General features: G+C 38.6%; 1 protein-coding gene across 1 annotated transcript in view; it reads left to right on the top strand.

Moving 5' to 3' along the window:
• The first annotated feature begins 20 nt into the window (after positions 1–20).
• The window catches only part of ELP2 (elongator acetyltransferase complex subunit 2), a 43,290-nt gene continuing 19,315 nt past the window's right edge, over positions 21–23,995 (top strand). Inside the window, exons 1-13 of the mRNA XM_060170199.1 lie at positions 21–691; positions 3,692–3,770; positions 6,727–6,797; positions 10,480–10,636; positions 11,030–11,107; positions 12,506–12,570; positions 13,272–13,338; positions 14,001–14,141; positions 15,628–15,723; positions 16,778–16,878; positions 17,066–17,197; positions 20,620–20,769; positions 23,576–23,764. Of these exons, the coding sequence (XP_060026182.1) occupies positions 554–691; positions 3,692–3,770; positions 6,727–6,797; positions 10,480–10,636; positions 11,030–11,107; positions 12,506–12,570; positions 13,272–13,338; positions 14,001–14,141; positions 15,628–15,723; positions 16,778–16,878; positions 17,066–17,197; positions 20,620–20,769; positions 23,576–23,764 (1,464 nt within the window). The 5' untranslated portion in view covers positions 21–553. The remainder of the gene's footprint in view (positions 692–3,691; positions 3,771–6,726; positions 6,798–10,479; positions 10,637–11,029; positions 11,108–12,505; positions 12,571–13,271; positions 13,339–14,000; positions 14,142–15,627; positions 15,724–16,777; positions 16,879–17,065; positions 17,198–20,619; positions 20,770–23,575; positions 23,765–23,995) is intronic.

Raw genomic sequence — 23,995 nt, 5'->3', positions numbered from 1 at the left:
CCCGTCCCTGGCAAGCGGATCCGCGCGTCCGCCGGTTTGCCGGCTCCGCGGGGCTCGCAAGGGCGGGAGGGGGCGGAGACGCGGTCCGGGTGAGCTCTGAGCGCCGAGATCAGTCGGGGGCTCTTTCCTCGAGCCCCTCTGCGCCCTCGCCTCTCTGAAGCCGGCGACACTCTCGCCAAGGCTCCCCACCGAGCCAGCCCCGTATGGTGCTGGGAGCCCGGCCGTGAGGGGCAGTGGAACGCTCCTACCGCTGCCCTGGCACACGAGCCCCGGGTCTTTCTAGAGGGTCCTGAGGTGTTCCGGTCGGGTATTCCCTCCTGGGACGGAGGCCGTGCTTGGGCCCTGGGCCAAGATCCAGGAGACAGGCGCTGGTAGAGGCAACCGGGCACTGAGGACCACTGGCAGGGGAGGTGGGTGGGGTCGCCCCCGTCCCGCCCCCGGCCGCCTTGGAAACGCGGTGCGGATAACGCCAGCGGGAGACGCGGCGGCCGAGCAGTTCCGCTCCGAGGGCGGAAGTGCGTGCCCAGCTTTCGGCCGCTGACCAGGCAGCAACATGGTGGCACCTGTGCTGGAGACCTCTCACGTGTTTTGCTGCCCGAACCGGGTGCGGGGAGCCCTGAGCTGGACCTCCGGGCCCGGAGGACTTCTGGCCTTCGGCACGTCCTGTTCCGTGGTGCTCTATGACCCTCAGGTAAGAGAAGTGGCCATACGCCCGACCCCGTGTGCTTCTGGGGCCAAATATGCTGGGTGTTCTTGGGGCGGACTGTAGACGCCGCTCCAGAGTGTGGAGACCGGCTGTGCTGTCCTGTCCGCTTCGGGGAGGGTGTCTGGGCGAGGAGTCTGGCTCTGGAGAGCGGGACTCGCCCCTCGCCCTCTCGTGCGCTGCGTCAGCCTGGGGTCACCATGTCCTACAAGTGGCCTGTTAGCCCCAGGTAGAATCTCAAATGATGACAACCTTTTCCGAAGCCGCCTGTGGGAACTGTAGTACTGTTAAAGAATCAGTTTGAGCTTTAAAAGATGTGCAGTTTAGGTATGGGTTGAAGCTATCACACAGATGCTATCTCATTTCTGTGTTTCCCTTAGTGTTACCAAATAAGCTTTTGTTTTCTTGAATTTCAAAGACATATCACTTGTGTTTTAGCTTTGAGAATGGACATTTTAAAGAAAGTGCCATTGGGGTAAAGGTCATAGGGGATAGGGACCCTAAGCACTAGGTGTAAGGCAGGACTTACCTATTCCCTGAACTGCACCCTTGGCCTTTTCCCTATCAAACTTCTCAAGTGACTAGTTTCTGCATTCTTCCCAGAGTTCATCATGACCTCATCCCCCCCTGGCTAATTTTGGACAATGCAGTTAGTGTTGCTTTTCAAAAGGAGCCTCAGTATAAAAAGTAAAGTGCTGGAAATTAAAATGCAGTGCAGGAGATAGATATTATGTTTTTCTTATCTTACTGCTTTATTAATTTGATTAAAAATTCCATCATCCTAGACATACAGATGGCCACCAGGCACATGAAAAGATGCTCAACATCGCTAATTATTGGAGAAACGCAAATCAAAGCTACAATGAGGTTTCTGCTCACACGGGTCAGAATGACCATTATCAAAAAGTCTACAAACAATAAATGCTGGAGAGGGTGTGGAGAAAAGGGAACCCTCCTCCTACAGTGTGTTGGGAGAAATGTAAATTGGTGTAGCCACTATGGAGAACAGTGTAGAGGTTCCTTAAAAACCTAAAAATAGAGTTACTGTATGATCCAGCAATCCCACTCCTGGGCATATATCTGGAAAAGACAAAAACTCTAATTCAAAAAGATATGTGCACCCCATTGTTCATAGCAGTGCTGTTTACACTAGCCAAGACATGGAAGCAACGTAAGTTTCCATCAACAGATGAATGGATAAAGATATGGTATATATATACACAATGGAATATTACTCAGCCATAAAAAAGAATGAGATAATGCTATTTGCAGCAACATGGATGGATCTAGAGATTATCATACTAAGTGAAGTAAATCAAAGACAAATACCGTATGGTATTGCTTATGGGTGGAATTTAAATAATGATACAAATGAACTTATTTACAAAACAGAAATAGACTCACAGACATAGAAAACAAACTTATGGTTACCAAAGGGGAAGGGGGGAGGGATAAATTAGGAGTTTGGGATTAACAGATACACACTACTATATATAAAATAGATAAACAACAAGGACATACTGTATAGCACAGGGAACTATATTCAATATCTTGTAATAACCTACAATGGAAGAGAATCTGAAAATGAATACATATATATATATGACTGAATCACTTTGTTGTACTGAAATGTAGCTGAAATGTTGTAAATCAAGTATACTTCAATTAAAAAAAATTCCGTCATCCTCATATCCGTTGCAGATTTGAACTTATAAATGAAATAATTGTATTCATTTTTCTTATCTTGCCCTTGCTCATCTCCTCTCAGTTTTTGTTTTGTTATTACCATGCACTGTTAACTGGCAAGATAAAGCATTTAAAACCAAGGGTAAACTTTACAATGGCTATTAACCAAGGCTTTGGAAGCCTGTCTTTCTGCAGCTGTTTAATGGGTTTGTGCCCCATGCCCTCTATCACATTTTTATTTTTAATGATAATCTGCTGGCCATGTTAGGGGATTTTAACATCAAAAAAAAGTATATGGAGCCTAAAAAGTACTTATTTTGTTTTGTTAAATATTTGTTAGCTGGGTATTTAATGAAATATAAGAATAAGAACACGTCAGATGCTAAAGTAAAGTTTTGGGGGTGATGTTCATTCAGCAAACTTTTGAAGACCCTTTATGGGCTAACCTTGAACTGAGTGGTGATGACACAAAGATAATGGGTAATAACTCCTGCCCGTCAAGGAATTCTGATTCTAGTGAGAAAGACAATGAAATGCTTTAAATTGTTTCCTAATCTCAACCCATATGTGAAATATGTTAGTTTATGCACATTTACCCCTGTAAACCTTTTTCTCAGCCATGAGAATTCCTGTTGACATACAAGTAGGTATCAAGCCAGTGCTCTAGGCAATCAATAGAGAAAGGACCTATAAAGTGGAGGGCTCAGTAGGAATAGAGTCTTCAGCAGTGGGGGAAGAAAAGCCCAAGTGTGGAGTGACATTGGTGAAAGCAGCAATCTGAGGGTCTGCAGGGAACCTGGCTGTAGGCCCTGAAGGGATCTGATGTTTGAGGACCTTAGTAGTTGTGGCCTGGTGACCTTGGGTCATTAAGGCTGAAGAACCCAACACCAGATCAGCCAAGGCATACAAAGTGAGCCACGAATTTGTATCCATTAATCACGAATTCCTCTCTTGAAGGGTTTTTTTGTCAACCAAATTCTCAAATTGGTGCAAGCATGGTAGAAGTAGGCCCTAAGATATGTGGGAACAAGGTCCTTATCTGGTCTGGGATTTCACAGGCTTCCCAGACAAGAAGAGGACAGAGGTGAGTGAATGTGGAGTGGGGAGAAAGGCAGGAATGAATTAAAAAGTGAATGGATGATTTAAGCCATGGTTAATAGTTCATAAAGGAAGGTGATTCTGTTTGAAGTAATACTGAACTTTTTATTAGCATCAAAAACACTGAAATCTGATGTTTATTAATTCATTAATTCCTCTGTAGGATAAATCCTAATTTACTAACAAGTGTTTTCTTCTCTAAAGAAAAGTGTTGTTATTACCAACCTGAATGGTCACACTGCTCGAGTCAACTGCATACAGTGGATTTGTAAACAGGATGGTTGTAAGTATTAATCTGACTTTTCTTAATTTAGCATTAGCTTATCTGATATTATGCCATTAGAAAATAGAAGAAAAATGATATGCCCAGTGAACTATCTGACCTGTACTTTTATTTTATAGCAATTGAAGCATGGATAACACAGCGGTGCTTAGGATGAAGGTAGAGGCAGCCCATTACTGAGGCAAGACCCCACCATTGCTTTTGATCCCAAAGCCTGTAATCAGGGCCTGTGTTGAGGCCCAGGTTGGGATTCAAAAGATTTGGCTTGTTAGGTCTCTTTCTACCACAGACAAACTATTGTTTTTTTAGGCAGGGCATTGCATCTCTCTTGACCCCAGTTTCATCTTAGTAACATATGAAAAGTAAATGTTTGGACTGAATCAGGAGACCCTTAGTGATTTGACCTGTGAGGTCAAAATTATTTTCGGAATAATAAGAAGTTATTCCTAGTTTTCATTCTCATTCCGTCACAAGTATGCAGTGCCATTTTCCAGTGGCTGCATGGTGTGGGATATTGCAACAGATTAAATACAGAAGCAGATATGAAAATCCAGCTGAATTCTAATAAAGTCAGACGTTAAAGAGATTTGCTGAAATATAAAACAGTGCCTTTCTTCTTATTAATTTTTTGTTTTGGAAAATACAAGGTTCCCCCCATAAAAATGTTATTTATGTTAATAGGGTTCATTGTTATTTTTAAGTAAACTAATAAACAAGTATTTTTCATATTTCTCAGTTTTAATTTCTAATGTGGTTAATATTGGTACATATAGCCTATATAAACAAAAGGTCTTTGGGGTCCTGAAAAAATTTTAAGAGTATAAAGGAATCCTGATATCAAAATGTCTGAGAATTGCTGGACTAGATTATCTCCAGGTCTCTTCCATCTCTAAGATTCCATAGCTCCAGAATTTTTAATTAAGAATGCTTTTAGGTGGGCTTCTAAAATCCTATGGAATTTCCTCAGGTGTCTTAAATATACCTCCAGTAGTATTTTTATGGATTCTCAATTAATTTTATTTATTATTCTGTTTATTAAATATGTATTGAGAGCATTCTGAGCTAGGCACAAATGCAGAATTTCCTAAATTAGTGCCACTTGGTTATGATTTTTATCTGTGACATTAAAAAAAAAGTTTAATAAACTACTTACCTCGGTTGGTGATGCAGGATTAGTCGCAGTAGGTCAGTAAAAACCATTAAATCTTAGAAAGAGTGGCTGTTAGTGCAGATACTAAAACACAATTGTAATTATATTAACTGCCACCAAATGACATCAAAGACTACTTGAATCTCAGTATAGGGATTTGTTATAAAATATTAATTTGGGCTTGTATGTTTTATTTTCCCTTTAAAAGAGGTTACGTAAAATGAACTGCTTGTGTATCACTGTAATCTCTATTATGATTGGTTTTCTCAGATTTGGCTCCACTGTCAGATAACTCATGTATTCTTTCTAACCCAGGTATCAGTGACATATAAAATTCTAATAATACCATTTCATATTTTTAAAATGTCTGATTTTTAACACATTACCTTCATGTACCTTATAGTAATTATCAAAAGCACGTAGTTAGGTAAATGGCTTAATTTCTGTGACACGTGAAGAAATTAAAGTCCAAGATCACAGCTGGCTGGCAGCAGGGTTAGGACGTGAACCTGGGACTTCTGAGTATAAATGTAATGTTCTTTAGACAGTCCCCCAGCTTCTTAACCTAACCATCTAGACATAAGCCAGAAGAAGCAAATGGATGCAAAATCCAAACCAAAATTATGTTAGATTATTTCCCCCTTTTTTGGTTCTTACTCCCTTTTTCTTCTGTCTTCAACAAAAAGTTGTAAATGTTTAAAAGAGGTATTTTGAAATGTGATCTCAAAAATATGTCATGTACTACTTGATAGCAGCAGCTGACTGTAATGTCTCATATGTGTTATTTCTGCCAAAAGTGTTTAGCCTGAATCTTATGAGGAAACAACCAGACATATCCAGATTGAGGGACATTCTGCAAAACAACTGGCCTGGACTCTCATTGTCACAAAAAAGGAGGGAACTGGGAAACTATTCAAGATTAAAGGAGACTAAAAAGATGTGACAACCAAATGCGCAATGTGTGGTCCTTAGATTCTAACTTAAAAAAAAGTTATAAAATACATTACTGGGACAATTTGGGGAAATTTTAAGATGGATTATGTATTACATAACAATACTGTATCAGTATTAAAATTGTTGAATGTGATAATTGTATTGTGGTAATGCAGGAGAATGTTCCAGTTCTTGGGAAAAATGGTAAAATATTTAAGGATCAGAGGTCATCATGTCTCCAACTTATTTTTGTTTGTTTGTTTGTATATTTATTTATTTTATCTATTTATTTTTGGCTGCGTTGGGTCTTGGTTGCTGCACGCGGGCTTCCTCTAGTTGTGGCGAGCAGGGGCTACTCTTTGTTGCGGTGCGTGGGCTTCTCATCGTGGTGGCTTCTCTTGTTGTGGACCATGGGCTCCAGGTGCGCGGGCTTCAGTAGCTGTGGCAGGCAGGCTTCAGTAGTTGTGGCACGCAAGCTCAGTAGCTGTGGCATGTGGGCTCAGTAGTTGTGGCTCGCAGGCTCTAGAGCACAAGTTCAGTAGATGTGGCGCACTGGCTTAGTTGCTCCGCGGCATGTGGGATCTTCCTGGACCAGGACTCGAACCCACATCCCCCCGCATTGGCAGGCAGATTCTTAACCACTGCGCCACCAGGGAAGTCCCTCCAACTTATTTTTAAATCGTTTGTCAAAAACAAAAAGGGTGTGTGTGTGTACATAGAGCAAGGTAATTGAGCAAATATGGCAAAATCTAAACAGTTGGTGAAGCTAGGTAAAGGTATATGAGTTTTCTTTTATCTTTTCTATAGCTTTGAAATTTTTCAAAATAGCTGGAAAAGAATTAAAATGTTTACTGAGGTATGATTTTTTTTCAGCTCCTTCTACTGAATTAGTTTCTGGAGGATCTGATAATCAAGTGATTCACTGGGAAACAGAGAATAATCAGGTGGGTAGACATGTTTATGGTTATAAGAAATGACTGTTATATCTACTTTTATTTTCAGTCTTTTCCCTCATTTCTACTGTGTTCTTCCTTTATGAAGTTTCCTCATTCTTGCTTGTCAGTAATCCAGATCCTGTATATTCCATACTTCACAGGCCTTGTACCCTTCCCTGTAATCTGCTTCTGTATTCATATGCTGTCAGTCATTTCTGTGAATTTCTCATCATTTGGAATAATTTTCAGACTGCTCTTACAGGGTATGTTTGTCTTGTTTTCATTGGTAGCAAAAATTAATACTGCTTTGTGCATAGGACAGCAGTTATCACGTGGATATAGAGTTACATAATTCTGAGTGATGTTATAATATGCAATACTGGGTGTGTATGGACCTCTACTGATAGACATTTAGGTTGTTTCTAGTCACAAGCAAAGATTAAAAATGTAAAGTTAGTGCATCATATGTTTGAACATCTGCCATGCGGAAGGTGTAGTAGATGAGGCAGAATCCTATTCATGAATCGTGTACATAGTTTTGAAGGCAAAAAGCACTTGAATAACTGAAGTACAAAGGTGGCTCTGGGTGGGTGATTTCACTTGCTGTACCACAACCATGCTGCCGTGGAAGTTCACTAGAGATTTAAGAGGTGGCCTTTTGGTTAGGTCTGATAGTGTGAGATGATTTCCTTAGGAAACATTAAAGTGGTGAGGGTTCCAGGTAGGGAAAATATATGAATCAAAGTGCAGGTAAGAAAGGAGACCATTTGCTCAGAAGTATCCAGTGTTAACCAAAGCCTAAGATGTTTTAAGGGCAGGGCTTTCCAGAGCTTGTTCAGAGAATTATTCATCTCTTAGTTATTGATTGTGGCCAGTCAAGTTTGGGAAACAATGCATATCATATACTTCTCTTAGAGAATCACAATGCCTGTGAGCATAGTGAAGACTCTGAAAAGTTCTGATATGGAAAAACCTGCTTATCTTTGTTTAACTAATATTTCCTAAACTTACTTCAAGTCTGATTTTTTTTTTTCTTCAGATCTTTTAGTATCTCTTGTAACTTTGAGGAACATAGTTTTGGAAATGTTTCTAGATAACACTTACGGGCTGTAATATTAGAGAAGTAGAAAAGGAGAAGATCTCGTGAGAATTTGAATACTTGCTTCAAGAGTTTGTTTTTTATTGGCAGGCATTTGGAAGTCATTGAGGATTTCTAACCAGTGGAGTATGAATACCGAAGAAGATGAATGACAGGAGTGTGCCAAATTAGGATAGGAAAAAAATATGAAGGAAGAGCTATGGGATACATTTTTGAAGGAAAATGATTTTGGCAATTGACTAGATAGTTGTCAAAGGAGTAGGGAGCTATTGGGTAGAGGAGTGAGAAATCAAAAAGAGTGGGATTCTGGCTCAGGGCTCTGGAAGAAAGATACTTCTACAAAGCAAAATAGGCAAGTTAGAGGGAAGATGTGGAATTCAGTTGTTAACATGTTACTTGTATTGCCAGCCAGAGACAGGGGGCAGGTGTGGAGGAGGGGATTGTGGGGTCACTTAGACTTGAATGAGAGTTCTAATGGTTGTGTAGCAAAGCAGCTCCTGTTTGGATTTACCTTGGCAGAGGAATCCAGAGAGAGCCATTTGAGCACTCATTTTTGAGACCTTGAGTTGAGATTTGCAAGACTCTTTCCTCAGTGCTGCCCTACGCTTCTGTCAGTAGAGAGGATTGCAGGCTGAGTATCTGATGGCAGACAGCGAACTTAGAGACGGACGGGAAAGTAGAATGTGAGGCCAAACAGGGAGGAGGATGAAAGGCATAAAAGAGGGATGAAGGGAATAAGAGGATTTGGGGGAAGAAGTCACATATTATAACCTTAGAGGCTTAAAGCTTCCTTCTGGTATGCATTTCCATGCACACAGGTGTTCACTACATCTTGACTTCTGATAAAAGGAAATAATTCTAAGCTGGTATAATGAGAGATTTGAGTCTCCGAACAGTGAGCATCGTTTTTTTAAAAGCTGGTGAACTTGAGAGATTTGTTTTGTTTGAGCTTTTAAGAGTGTCTAATGGTTGAAATACAACCTTGCTTAAAAGATGTGAAGTGGCATAGAAAACAAACTTATGGTTACTAAAGGGGAAAGGGGGTGGGAGTGGGGATAAATTAGGAGTTTGGGATTAGCAGATACAAACTACTATATATAAAATAGATAAACAACAACGTCCTACTGCATAGCGCAGGGAACTATAGTCAATATCCTGTAATAAACCATAATGAAAAAGAATACGTGTGTGTGTATATATATATTTATAACTACACCATAAATTAACACAATGCAACATTGTGTTAAAAAAATAAATGTGTTTAAATGTGTTTAAAAAAATAAATAAAATAGAAAAAAAAGGATGTGAAGTGAGTTTTTCCATAGATTTAATGTTACAGACTCATGTAAAGTTTAAATACAGAAAAATAGGAAGAAGGAAAAAGATACAAAATTTCAACAGTTAACATTCTAATGAACATTGTTCCAGATCTCTGGTTATGTGTGTATAATTATACATGAAAGTGACTTTATTGTACTTGAGTTTTAAAAAGTGTTTTTTCAGAGAAGCCAAAGGTTAATTACAGGAAGTTAGTGTACAGACCCCCTTATATGTAACTATCAATTACCTTCTTGAGTGGCAGAGTTCTGCTTAACTAATTGGGAAAATAATTGAGGAGACATTTAAGAGCCTCCTCTGTTTCAGCAGACAACAGTTTACAAAAGGTACCTCTCAAAGGAAGTGGTAGAATCTCACATATTTGGAACTCTAAAAAAGTAGATCCAAAATAGAAATGATGCTGCAGGGAATAATCTTGCATGGCAAGCTAGAAGACTTGATAAACAGATGGGATTTCCCAGTTCTATTTGTCATTTTTCCATTTTGTAACTCTGATTGATACAGGTAAGTATTATGAGTGGATGCTAAACATACTTGGTAAAAGTTTGATGGAAAATAGAGTATTTACTCAGTCCCAAAGTATAATCTCACATATTACCACCAAAAAAAAAATTAATTTCACAGTGAAAAAGCATGGCAGATACTACCTCTACTAAAATATCAGGGTTAATTTTACTAAAAGTGAGACAAACTGACATTGTGTGCCTCCTGATGTGATGCAGTTATGTAGTGGTGACGTCAAAATGTACACCCTGAGTCTGTTCATGAGGAAATATCAGACTAATCCGAGAGGAGGGACAGTCCACAAAGCTGGCCTATATTCTTCAAAAATGTCAAAGTCATGCATGTCTTTCCATGGTAATAAGCATGCATTATCCTTTTTGTTGGCTTAGAATATGTCTACAATTATTTAATCAGTTTCCTATTAATACTTACAGGTTGATTGAAGTTTTCCTAAAGGGTGTGTGACGAATGTCCTTCTGCATTTGTCTTTTATTACTTGTTAAACTAGTACTGCTCTCTCAGAGTAGATTCTCAGATGTGCGATTGCTGTGTCAAAGGGTGTGCACATTTTGTGTGTAGTTAATATGATCAGGCAGGATTCTCAAACGTTTACATTCTTCTCAGTTGAGAGGACTTACTTCTGGATCAGGCATTTTAACAGTACCTTTAATCCTCTGACTCTAGTTAAATACAGGTGAAACTGATAATTCCTTTTTTATCATAATGCTTTTGTTATTCTTTGTGATTCAGCTTTTAAAAGCAGTCCACCTCCACGGTCATGAAGGACCTGTTTATGCAGTGCATGCTGTTTACCAGAGGAGGGCATCGGATGTTGCATTACATACACTGATAGTGTCTGCAGCTTCTGATTCTACTATTCGAGTCTGGTCTAAACAGGGTTCTGAAGGTAAGTTTAGAGACATTGTGATCCAAACAAATGAAATTAAGTAATTTAATTATCATATGAAGGACAATTTAGAAGACCATTCATGTAATTTTTCAGTCTTTCAAGCTGTTTTAAAAATATTAGAATTCTAATCTACATGTTTGTTTCTTTTGCACTTTTCCATAATTCCTCTTTACCAAACTGTTTGATAATGTAAATTCCTTCAAAGTCTTTTCATATGTCTTTTTGTTCTCTGTAACCTTGTTAGAAATTGGCCATTTAAATTCCCATCATCCCTGGGGGCTCAGGACTGACTTCTGTCATCTCCCTGCTGACATCTGATGATGCTACCCAACCTCTAAGGTTGGATACACTCAGAGTTAGTTGTTCGTGATGTGTTTTATTATTTCTTAGTGACATGCCTTCAGACCATGGACTTTGGAAATGGATTCACTCTGGCTCTCTGCTTGTCTTTTTTGCCTAATACTGATGGTGAGTATCCTGCTAAGTGTATATTGAAAGAGGAATGTATTTTTATATCCCCATACAACCAGAACCTAAAAAACATACTGGATCTAAATTTTGTGTCTAAATGTTTTCAGGAAACAAGTTGAGACATGGATAACATACTTTTGTTCTCAGTATTCAGATGACCTGTGTATAAAACATAAGGTCAAAGGGGGTTAAGTGGGGTGGCTATTAGAAACTTCAGTAGCAGTTAAAAATTTAAGTGACTCAATATGTACTCAAGATTGGTACTGCTATTTATCAAATATACTGTCGATGTATATAGATGTAATTTGGGAAAATTACCTAGCTCTGTAGAAGGTGAAGGTCTGGGATAAGTTGAGAAAAGTACTGAACATGGATCATATGAGTATTTCTGTCAAGGTGACAGCCCCTGCACCTGCATAATGACAGCACCCTACGTAATGACAGCACCCTGCGTAATGACAGTTTGCCTAAGACCACTTAAAATCTCCAAAGAAAAAATTCCCCTTTTGCTGTGAAACCCGTCTGTACCTATCTTTGATTATCCTCCACAAAGATGATGGCCAATGCAAGTCAGACAGTCTTGTGCCTCCTCAGTTACCTGGAGGACAGACCTGGTGGGGAGAGGCCAGGCCTGGAAGCCTCCAGGCTCTTTTGCCCTTTGCAGCAGGAGCTGTGACTCTGTGGTCTCACGTGACGTTCCACTTTGTGCGAGGGCTCCCCAGGAGGAGGAACTACGCACATTCTGGTTTCATTACATAGAATTTGATTTCTTTGCATCTATGTTGAGGCCAAGTGACTGAGTTTTTGGCTTTTTTTTTTTTTTATGTTGATTTAAAGAAAACTAATTTTACAGTCACACCTTTCATAACTTTTTATCCACATAGTTAATTATATGCTCTTTTATTTTGTTCTTTAATTACTTCATGGATTTTGTTTTACTATCAAATTCTCAAAATGTAGGGTCCTCAAAGTAACAAACATACCCTTAAATCTTTGTACAGTAGCCCTGATGCTGGGCTCATAGTAGCTCTCCCGGAAATTTTATTATTCACTTGGGCTAACAACGTTTCCTGTTAGTCTTCTGGCTGACATAGTTAAACGCTCCCAGCTTGCTCTCGAGCTTCTCTTTTTACTGCTCCTTCTATTGTAAATAACACAGAATAAAGGAAAGGATTCTCAGTTAATAGTCATTCTTTGCCAAGTGACCATTTAATGGAACATTTTAGAATATTCATTTTATTCCTAAAGATGTTTATTGAGCACTTTCAATTTATTTGTTCAGTGGTGTGGGAAGCAGGAGTCAGGATTCTTTACCTAGAGCTTAGAATCCAGCATAGGTGATGGTCATAACATACGATGGAATACTTACAGCAATGCCTCTTTTCCCCCCACCAGTACCAATATTAGCATGTGGCGATGATGACTGCAAAATTCACTTATTTGTTCAACAGAATGATCAGGTAATTAATGATGTTTCTTAAGAGGCTAGAATTATGTTCTGCTTAATTACATATCTTAATACAGATTATTTCTAGATTATAGGATTTTGGGGATGTTCCAATCTAAATAATCCAATAGGAGAATCTTTTTTGGCAGTCTTCCATTAAACAGTTTTGCAGTCTTTGAACACCAGGTATACTGCTGCTGCTTTGGCTACCAGGTCCAGAGTCATTGGGGGAAACAGGTCGTTAGGTGGGGAAGAAGAGAAGGTTATTTGTCCTTCTGAGCTTTACCTATTCTTTGAGTGGTTAAACTAGAGGGAAGTTTCAGAAAGAGGGTTGGTTAACTCTAGGCTCGTTTAGTTAATAACAGAGGTATTTGTTTCTTTGCATTTTATAAGAAAGTTAAAAATGACTGTGAATGTTCAACCACCCAGCTTTTTTCTATATTGTGTCCACAGCATATGTCATTTTACCTTGGGAATGTTTAGTGTATTTGAGAACTACAGATATTATCTGCTCAGGATTGCTCAGTTAAATTTGGATGATTGTGAGATTTTTCATTCCCAAATGAGAGCTCTATCTGATGTCTGATCAGATAGTGTTCCCAGTAAAAAAAAAAAGCAATGCAGTCAGACTGGCTGGGACCAAATTAAGTCACTGATATACATGAAAATATTAAATTCTTACATCAAGTCCTATGATTTTTGTTATCTTACTAGTTTCAGAAAGTGCTTTTTCTATCTGGACATGAGGATTGGATAAGAGGCGTGGAATGGGCAGCCTTTGGTCAGTATGAAATTTTGCTAAAGTACATATAATGGGGACAAGTATGTGTAATTTCAAAGCAGCCTCTTTTTTATTTATTTATTTGGGGGTGCCGGGTCTTAGTTGCAGCAGGCGGGCTCCTTAGTTGTGGCTTGTCGGCTCCTTAGTTGCAGCATGCATGTGGGATCTAGTTCCCTGAGAAGGGATTGAACCTGGGCCCCCTGCATTGGGAGTGTGGAGTCTTAACCACTGCACCACCAGGGAAGTCCCCCGTGTATGTTTTAATTAAAAATTTTCTTTGTATGTAACATTTTCCTATTGGCCCGATTAGAAAAGAGGATACTTATCCCTTGTATTAACTATTAGTTGGGTTGGTAGAGGATGAAACAAGTTGATGTTTATAAGAGGACACTAGTTGTTACACATGCAGACATTCTTGAGAAGTTCTTTTTAGAAATTAATAGATTGTATAGGAATACCACATATTATAACCATTTATTAGCATTGTCTATATTTGTCAGTGTTATTGAAAATGAATATAGGTCAAATGAATGAAGGATGAGGAAGCAAAGTCTAATTTTTTCAGGAAATCTAGAAATGTGTATATTGTAGAAGAAAAACTCTTATACTTAAATTTAAGAATAGAATGTTTTAAAAGTAATAAAATTTGTTTTTTTAATTAGGTAGAGATCTTTTCCTAGCAAGCTGTTCACAAGATTGCCTGATACGCATATGGAGGCTGTATATAAAATCGACATTTTTAGAAACTCAGGAAGATGATAATATAAGACTGAAAGAAAATACTTTTACTATAGAAAGTGAAAGTGAGTAATAATGAAAATATTTGATTTACAATACTCAGGTTTCCTAGCTGATTTACTTATGTTTCACTACACACATATGTGAAGGTTAGGTGTTTTTTTTTTGTTTGTTTGTTTGTTTTGTGGTACGCAGGCCTCTGTTGTGGCCTTTCCCGTTGCGGAGCACAGGCTCCGGACGCGCAGGCTCAGCGGCCATGGCTCAACGGGCCCAGCCGCTCCGCGGCATGTGAGATCTTCCCGGACCAGGGCACGAATCCGTGTCCCCTGCATTGGCAGGCGGACTCTCAACCACTGCGCCACCAGGGAAGCCCGAAGGTTATGTTTTCAGAAGTATCAGATCTCTAGCTGAAACTGATATATGCATTTTTCCTTTTTTATTTTTATGTGAGGGTAACTCGTTTTTCATATATGAAACTTATTTTCTTTCTGAACCATGTTAGTAAGATTTTTTTAAATTGCTGAAAATAATGTTATTTTCTCAATAAATTAGTTTGTAAAATATTACTTAATTTGCAGTTTTAGCATAGGAAGATCTAAAGGGTTAATGTGAATTATTCATACCTTTTTTGGAGGATATTCATCAGAGACAACTAAACCCCTATATTTGAGTAGTATATATAATTCTGATTTTCTTACTATCTGGCATCAGAACAATAATCCTCCATGGTAGATCCTGTTGGGATGTTGTATTTGAAGGAGATATTTTTGGATGTGTATCTAAATTATAAAATAAGTCCTCAGTAAACATTTCATCCAGGAATATTCTTGTTTGTCATTACTCTTCTTGGTTGTAAAGCCCATTGGAGTTGAGATTTGGTAACAGATTTCTGGAGAGAACCAAGAAATACTATAACCAGCATATTGTGAGTAGCTATTTCCAAATATGAACATTTTTGTGATATTTTCATTAATTATTTTGTTTGAAAGGTCACAGTACTGATTTGACTTTATTTCTGCATTTATCTTAGGGTTTTTTTTTAAATGGTACTTTAGACTATTACACAAAATGAGTGAGGATAGCAAGGAGGCTGGCATGTCTGTTTTTGCTATTTTGAGTCTTTTTTGTTTTTTTGGCCGCACTGTGTGGCTTGCAGGATCTTAGCTCCCCGACCAGGAACTGAACCCGGGCCCTTGGCAGTGAAAGTGTGGAGTCCCACTGACTGGACCGCCAGGGAATTCCCTGTTTTTGTTTTTTAATTGCAGTGTAAGAGTATCCCTGAAAATTTAAAATAGAACATATTCCTTAATTTTTATTGTGACTAGGTAGTGAAAATGTAAAAAAAATTTATATATCTTTAGAACTTTTTTCTCCTGTAGTTATGAACAGTGGGTAGAGTTAATGAAATTTAGAATGAATGCTTTTTGTTGAAAATAAATCATGTTCTGTTCTGATTTTTTTTCTTTGGATGTAATTGTACAACCGAGCTGGTTTTGAAAATGTTGTTTTTAGAAAAGCTTTGTGGAAAGAATCCTTTTTTTGTTGTTGCAGGTATTAAAATAGCATTTGCAGTTACTCTGGAGACTGTGCTGGCTGGTCATGAAAACTGGGTAAATGCAGTTCATTGGCAGCCTTCATTTTACAAAGGTAGGAAGAAAAACATACACAAAGCTGTCATTTCAGTACAATCTCACTTACAGAATTTTAAGCTGAACAAATGAAGTAGAGGATATTTTTTGAGTGTAATTAGAAATATCAACTATAAGACAGTTTCAAATTGGCAAAGTGTAATACTGCAGCCCTCTTCTGCTAGACACTCAGTTCTGTTGAAAATTGTATTTCTAAGAGGGAAAAGTATGCTTCCTGCCATGATGCCATAACTGCCATATGCCTTTTAACTTTTTTTCTTTAAAGTTTTTACCTAGTCCTTATGGGATTTAAGAGAAGTTAACTTTCAAGCCAGCTTCACTGGAACCTTTACCCTTGGAAATATAAAGTTGGTAATACCAAGATACATCATTTATGAAAAAGTAAAGACTTCCCACTCTTTCTTTTGCCCTTAACTTCTGTTTATGGAGTGACGACTGATGCTGGGGTGTAGAGGTGTGCACGGCAGCAGCCTCATGTTCTTCCCCCAGCGCCTTCCCCAAGACAACAATAGAGAATAGCAATAATTAATGCTCAGGTAACACCATCCAGCGTTTATTATATTATGCTATATTTGCTGCAGTTAAAAAAAGATAAATTAGATATTATAGAAACTGGGGAATCCCTGTATAGTTTTTCCTGAACCTTTTCCCCTTCATCCTTCCCTTGAGGCTGAATTCAGTGTATATTATTCCCATGCATATTTTTATACTTTTACTGCACATTTATGTATTGTTTTACAGCTATTAAAACTTGATATCAATATGCCTTTGTCCTCGTACAACCTGTCTTTTTAGCTTAACATGGTTTGGATTCATGTAACTCTAATTTACTTATTTTTATTGCAGTATAACATTTCATTGTCTAAATATTACCACAACTTGTTTATCTGGTCTTCTACTGATAGACTTTTGTGTTGTTTCCAATGTTTTGCTATTGCAGTGCAACAGTGAGTGTTCTTATAGTACCCATGTTGTGTTTTTCTGGTAATCTACAAACAGGATGCTTGTTGATCACCTAAAGGCATTAGGTTTTTTTTTTTTTTTTTCTTTAGATGGTGTTCTGCAACAGCCAGTGAGATTGTTGTCTGCCTCAATGGATAAAACCATGATTCTTTGGGCTCCAGATGAAGAGTCAGGTGTTTGGCTAGAACAGGTAAAATGTGAATACTTAAGGAACAGAAAACTGGGTTTATTAGACAATAAATCCCAAGTCTGTATTCCTAGAGCTGCAAATATTTGCTCTTTGTGTACATTAAATAAGTGAGAACATAATCTCTGGAATGAGTGATTTCTGTTGTGAGAAATTGGTTCTGAATTGTTTTTCGTCTATTGTTGAATAGGTTCGAGTAGGAGAAGTAGGTGGCAATACCCTGGGATTTTATGATTGCCAGTTCAGTGAAGATGGCTCCATGATCATTGCTCATGCTTTCCACGGGGCACTGCACCTTTGGAAACAGAATGCCACTAACCCAGTAAGAAAAGTGCTTTTAAATCATTTCTGATTAGATAGAGTGAATCCTATGTGAAACCTAGGAAAACAATGTTGTTTTACGTATAACACTCTACAGAAACATAGTAGAGGCATTTAAGTTCAGGTGACATCACTTCTTTATGTAAATTTATTCTGTAGTTATATTAGTTAAGAAACTCGTGCTTTTCTAAGAATAAAATTCAGTTGTCCAGCATTGTTGAGATACTGAAATTTGCAGATAGGTAAACTTACATAAGGGAAGTTTAAGCTGTATAAATTTTAAGCTCTCCATTAAAGCTATATACATTTTGTGGTAGGAGTTTCTCCTAAAATGTATAATTTCTTCGTCTTTTTTAAAATTAATTTTCTTTTTTCTTTTTTAATTAATTAATTTATTTTTGGTTGTGTTGGGTCTTCGTTGCTGTGCACAGGCTTTCTCTAGTTGCTGCGAGTGGGGGCTACTCTTCGTTGTGGTGCACGGGCTTCTCAATGCGGTGGCTGCTCTTGTTGTGGAGCACGGGCTCTAGGCACGCAGGCTTCAGTAGTTGTGGCTCGCGGGCTCAGTAGTTGTGGCTCACGGGCTCTAGAGCGCAGGCTCAGTAGTTGTGGTGCACGTGCTTAGTTGCTCCGTGGCATGTGGGATCTTCCCGGACCAGGGCTCGAACCCATGTCCCCTGCATTGGCAGGTAGATTCTTAACCACTGCGCCACCAGGGAAGTCCCTCTTTGTCTTCTTAAAAATAACATAATTTGATATTTTCCTGTTGGATAGCTAGGTACTCCATTGATAATTATTGAATGAATGACTGACACAAGGGCATTAGAAGCACCTGTTATTTTATGACAGAATATATTAATTCTCTCAGGGGCTCTTGATATGTGTAACTCTAAATAGTCCTCCAAATATTGGGCTCTTCTAGATCTTATAGTTTTTAGTCTCTTCTCAGAGAGGGGTAGTCTTCCTCTAATCATTTAGCTGCCTCTCAGCATTATTCCAATCTCTTCTTTCTAATTTGCTTCTGATCTGCATTTTTGGGTTTGGGGAAATGAGATAGCAGAAAAAGTGGGTAGGAGCACACGGATCTTGGCCCTAGCACTTACTAGCTGTGTTTTTGAGGTCATTACTGAACTTTTGTCTCAGGTTCCTCATCAGTAAAATATGGACAGTAATAGCACCTACTCAGAGGATTTTTATGATACTAAAATGAATTAATATTGGTATAGTATGAGAAGTAGGGCCTGGTACATACTGGGTAGTATATATTTTAAATAAATAAATCAAAGAAGTCAGAACATAGAGCAAAATGTGAGTTAGCAGATTTTGAATGTGCATCTAATGGCTCCCCTTACAAAGTAAAAATTCATGGAGCCCCAGTGGTGCAATTGGTTAGTGTGTGGTACTTAAGTACCAATTCATGGATTTGCATAACCTTTATTTTGTGGGCTTTGTAATAGTTGTGTCAGGTAGGAGGATTTGAATTCTCAGTATAGGGAGTGATTTACTTTTCCCTTGTATCTTTGATTTGGAGTTGATCTTTAAGATTGTTTTTACCGTTAAATGAACCAGGGAACCATTAGCTATGGCACTTGTAAATAAGATATTTTTTAGGATAAATGTAATTTTGTTCTTTTTTTTTTTACTTTATTTTTGGCTGTGTTGGGTCTTCGTAGCTGCGTGCGGGCTTTCTCTAGTTGTGGCTCGCGGGGCTACTCTTCATTGTGGTGTGCAGGCCTTCTCACTGTGGTGGCTTCTCTTGTTGCAGAGCATGGGCCCTAGAGCGCGGGCTTCAGTAGTTGTGGCTTGTGGGCTCTAGAGCGCAGGCTCAGTAGTTGTGGTGCACGGGCTTAGTTGCTGCGTGGCATGTGGGATCTTCCTGGACCAGGATTCGAACCTGTGTCCTCTGCATTGTCAGGTGGATTCTCAACCACTGCACCACCAGGGAAGTCCCTTAATTTTGTTCAGAGCTCCTTTGAGCTGTATTTCAGCTCGTCTTCAGAGGGCCTTCATAGAAAAGCATCAGTTAAGTAGGGAGAAACTCAAACCAGAGGACAGAATTTCACTGTACTTTTGCTTATAACTTGACTTCATATTTATAGTAGCTACTTACCAAGTATTTAGGGTGATTTTTTATAGACTTTTGTTTATTTTAAATATTTTTTTTTGCTTTTTGATGAGGACCGATTTTAAAGTCTTTCACTGAATTTGTTACAATATTGCTTCTGTTTTATGGTTTGGTTTTTTGGCTGAGAGGCGTGTGGGATCTTAGCTCCCCGACCGGAGATCAAACCCGCACTCCCTGCATTGGAAGGTGAAGTCTTAACCACTGGACCGCCAGGGAAGTCCCTAGACTTTATTTTTTAGAGAAATTTTAGGTTTACAGAAAAACTGAGCAGAAAATGCAGAGTTCCTATTTTCCCCTTCCCCCCACACATGCACAGCCTCCTCCATTGTCAGCATCCCACACCAGAGTGGAAATTTATTGCAATCAGGGGTGATTACTAAAAACAAACACTGCCCTTTAGGACTGTACCCATAGTCAAAAGTGCTGCACTTTGTTCAGAACTTTTTGGAACCTCCCATTAGTGCTAACTTTAGAATCAATTTTTATGTCACAGAAGAAATTAATAGCATTTCTTTGTTCCAGCCTATTTACGTTTTTGACCAGAAAATAATATAGCTTAGCTGACCATATTAATCAGACTTGGCTTTGAATGACCTTTTAGCTATTTATACAAACATAATTTTCCTCTAAAGTTCAAGTTTTACCACCACTTGAGTAGTTGAAAAAGATGCTCTGTGGACCAGGCATATGACATTTTCTGTATTTCATTTCACTGTTTGTTTATGTGGTTGCTGATGCAGGTTCCCTCAGGAGGTGGACTAACTATGTTTGATTTAACCTCTGTCCTCTACACCTGCAGCTCTTTTCACTTAATAAAGAAAGTTGGTCAGGCACACAGAATCTACAGACTCACATTACACAGTGCTCTACTATTTAGTTTGACAGATAAATACTCACATAGTATCTAATATGGGCCAGCCTTGTACAAATATAGATTCATCTAATTCTTGTAACAAACGTATGATCTAGGTAGCTCTTTTACAGAAGGGTTAATTGAGGCACAAAAAGGTTAGGCAGTGTTCTAGGAGGCAGTCATAAATGATGAATAGAGGGGACTTTCCCAAGGTTACTGCTTTGAAGGACACAAGGCATGCTTGAATGTTTAAGTTCTAATATATTGATACTTGACTGGAAAACAGCTCCTATTACTTAAAGTTCCCATCTTGTTTACTTAGCTCTTCACCTTGCTTGGGGGCTAAGGTCTTTCCCATATCAGACCTGAGGGATGAAGGCATTATCAGGATTAATTTTGAGTGATGGTCTTTGATTATTTTGATGTGTCATGAGCACTTTCATTGCAGAGAGAGTGGACTCCAGAGATTGTTATTTCGGGACACTTTGATGGTGTCCAAGACGTAACATGGGATCCAGAAGGAGAATTTATCATTACTGTTGGTAATGACCAGACAACTCGACTTTTTGCTCCATGGAAGAGAAAAGACCAATCACAGGTAAAATGTCTTCCTACTTGACTGATCCACTTTACAAAACATCCATGAGCACATGAAAAGTGGAACAGCAACATTAGCCATTAGGGAAATGCAGATTAAATCCATGATGAGATGCCACTACACACCCTCTAGAATGGCTAAGGTATAAAATACTGACAACAGCAAGTGGTTGTAAGGATGCCGAGTGACCGGATCTTTCTTACATTGCTAATGGGAATGCAAAACGGTATAGCCGGTCTGGAAAACGGTTTCGTATTTTCTTAAAAACTGAAGCATTCCAAAGAAGACATACAGATGGCCAACAGACCCATGAAAAGATGCTCAGCATCACTAATCATCAGGGAAATGCAAATCAAAACCGCAATGAGTTACCACCTCACACCTGTCAGAATGGCCATCATCAAATAGATAACAAATAATGACGGTTGGCCAGGAGGTGGAGAAGAGGAGTCCTCCTGCACTGTTGGTGGGAATGTAAGTTTGGTGCAGCCACTGTGGAAAATGGTATTGAGGTTTCTCAGAATATTAAAAATAGAACCACCCCATGATCTAGCAGTCTCACTTCTGGGTATTTACTTGAAGAAAACAAAAACACTAATTAGAAAAAATGTATTCACCTCTTTGTTTATTGAAGCATTATTTATAATAGCCAAGATATGGAAGCAGCTAAGTGTCCGTTGATGAGTAGATAAAGAAGATGTGGTATATAGGCAATGGAATATTACTCAGCTATTAAAAAAATGAAGTCTGAAATATATGCACAACAGAGTCACTTTGCTGTACAGCAGAAATTAACACAACATTGTAGATCAACTATTTCAATAAAATTAAAAAATTAAAAATTTTTAAAAATGGAAAAAAAATGAAGTCTTGCCATTAATCACAACATGGATCTAGAGGATATTGTGCTGAGTGAAATAAGTCAGATAGAGAAAGACAAATACCTTATGATCTCATATGTGGAGTCTAAAAAACAAAACAAACGAACAAAGTGAAAACAGACTTATAGATGCAAAGAAAAAAATGGGTGTTTGCCAGAGGTTTGAAGCCAGGTGAAATAGGTGAAGGGATTAAGAGGCACAAACTTCCAGTTATAAATAAGTCACAAGAGTGTGATATACAGCATAAGGAATATGGTCAATAATGCTGTAATAACTTTGTATGGGGACAGGTGGTTACTAGACTTACCGTGGTTGACGATTTTGTAATGTATTTAAATGTCGAGTCACTATGTTACACACCTGAAACTAACATAACACTACATTTTATTTCAACTGTATTTCAGTTAAAGGAAACTTAAGCATACATATATTCTTTATAATTCAAACAATTAAAATGTTAGCTGTCAAAATGTGTTTACTTCAGTTCCACATAAAAGTTCTCATAATACCTTGTAATTTTAGATTTAACTCATTAGGAAACACTGACAAGGGAATTCCCTGATGGTCCAGTGGCTGAGACTCTGTATTTTCACTGCCGAGGGCTCTGGTTTGGGTTCGGTCCCTGGTCAAGGAACTAGGATTCCACAGACCGCGTGGCGCAGCCAAAAAAAGAAAGAAACACTATCAAGTCTGAAGTAAAAGCTAATTTCTAACATCATATAGTGTTAAATAATAGTGGTCGAGGCCGGTTTTTGTTCAAGGAACTTTTCAGGCTTGGCCCTGAGCTTTAAAAACCGCAATAAAACTTTACCACTGATAAACCATTGAACTGTATACTCAGAGAAACTATAGTCAGCTTCAGTTTCTGATAAAAATTCATGGAACTGACTCTGGGTCAGTCTATGAAGCTAATGAAATTGACCACTGACATTTCTGCTTCAGCGGCATGTGGTAGATTAAAATTGGTAGAGTTGAGGACATTGGGAACAACACTATAGTCGAGTAAAAAACAAGGCAAATAATTTTGGAGTGGTTTTCTGTGGCTCTTGGTAATTTGTTATCAGTATAACTCAGTTGTTGTTTATTCATGATCCTTTAAAAAAAAATCAATAAATCAGACTTTACCAAAATGTGAAATTCTACTCTTTGAAAGACATTGTCAGGAGAATGAAAAGTCACAAACTGGGAGAAAGTATTTACAAAACACATACCTGATAAAGATTTTTATCTAGAGTATATAAAGAACTTTTTGGAACTCAGTAATAAGAAAACAATCCATTTTTTTAAAAAAGGGGGCAAAAGATGTTTATCCAAAGAAGATGTATGGATGGAAAATAAGAACAGGAAAAGATTCTCAACACCATTAGTCATTAGGGAAATGCATATTAAAGCTACAATGAGATACCATGACTCCCCTATTAGAATGATTACAGTTGAAAGGCTGACTGCACTAGTGTTGATGAGGGAGGGTGTGGGCAGCTGGATCTCTCATACACTGCTGGTGGGATTCTAAACTGGACAGCCACTTTGGGACATCATTTGGCAGTTTCTTAAAAATTTAAATATACATCCACATCATCCAGTTATTATACCCATAGGTAATATTTACCCAAGAGAAATATATTCATGCAAAGACTTACACACGAAAATTTGTGACTTTTTCTAGTAAGACAAAAACTGGAAAACAACCCAAATGTCTGTAAGTAGGTGAATAGATCAACAAGTTGTGGTATAGCTGTACAAGGGACTACTACTCAGCAATAAAAAGTATTGATCTGTTGATAAACAGAACAACTTGGATGAATCTGTCCCATGGTCACATTTCCATGGCATAATGAATGATTTTGTGTCTGGTATTTTGCTTGTTGAAAAGAATTCAGTTTTTGAAACGTGATCATTTTTGTTTATCTTATTTTGATACCCAGGTGACCTGGCATGAAATTGCAAGGCCTCAGATACACGGATATGACCTGAAATGTTTGGCAATGATCAGTAGGTTTCAGTTTGTATCTGGAGCAGATGAAAAGGTTCTTCGAGTATTTTCTGCACCTCGAATTTTTGTGGAAAATTTTTGTGCCATTACGGGCCAGTCACTGAATCACGTACTTTGTAATGTGAGTATTCCTCTAAATGTTTTAACTAGATCTAGTTAACCCTTCATATAAAATTTTAGGGCTTCCCTGGTGGCGCAGTGGTTGAGAGTCCGCCTGCCGATGCAGGGGACACGGGATCATGTCCCGGTCCGGGAAGATCCCACATGCTGCGGAGCAGCTAGGCCCGTGAGCCATGGCTGCTGAGCCTGCACGTCCGGAGCCTGTGCTCCACAACGGGAGAGGCCTGCGTAC

Source organism: Lagenorhynchus albirostris, chromosome 14 (assembly GCF_949774975.1).
Source record: "Lagenorhynchus albirostris chromosome 14, mLagAlb1.1, whole genome shotgun sequence".
Lineage (NCBI taxonomy): Eukaryota > Metazoa > Chordata > Mammalia > Artiodactyla > Delphinidae > Lagenorhynchus > Lagenorhynchus albirostris.
This window is presented reverse-complemented; position numbering and strand designations above follow the sequence as displayed.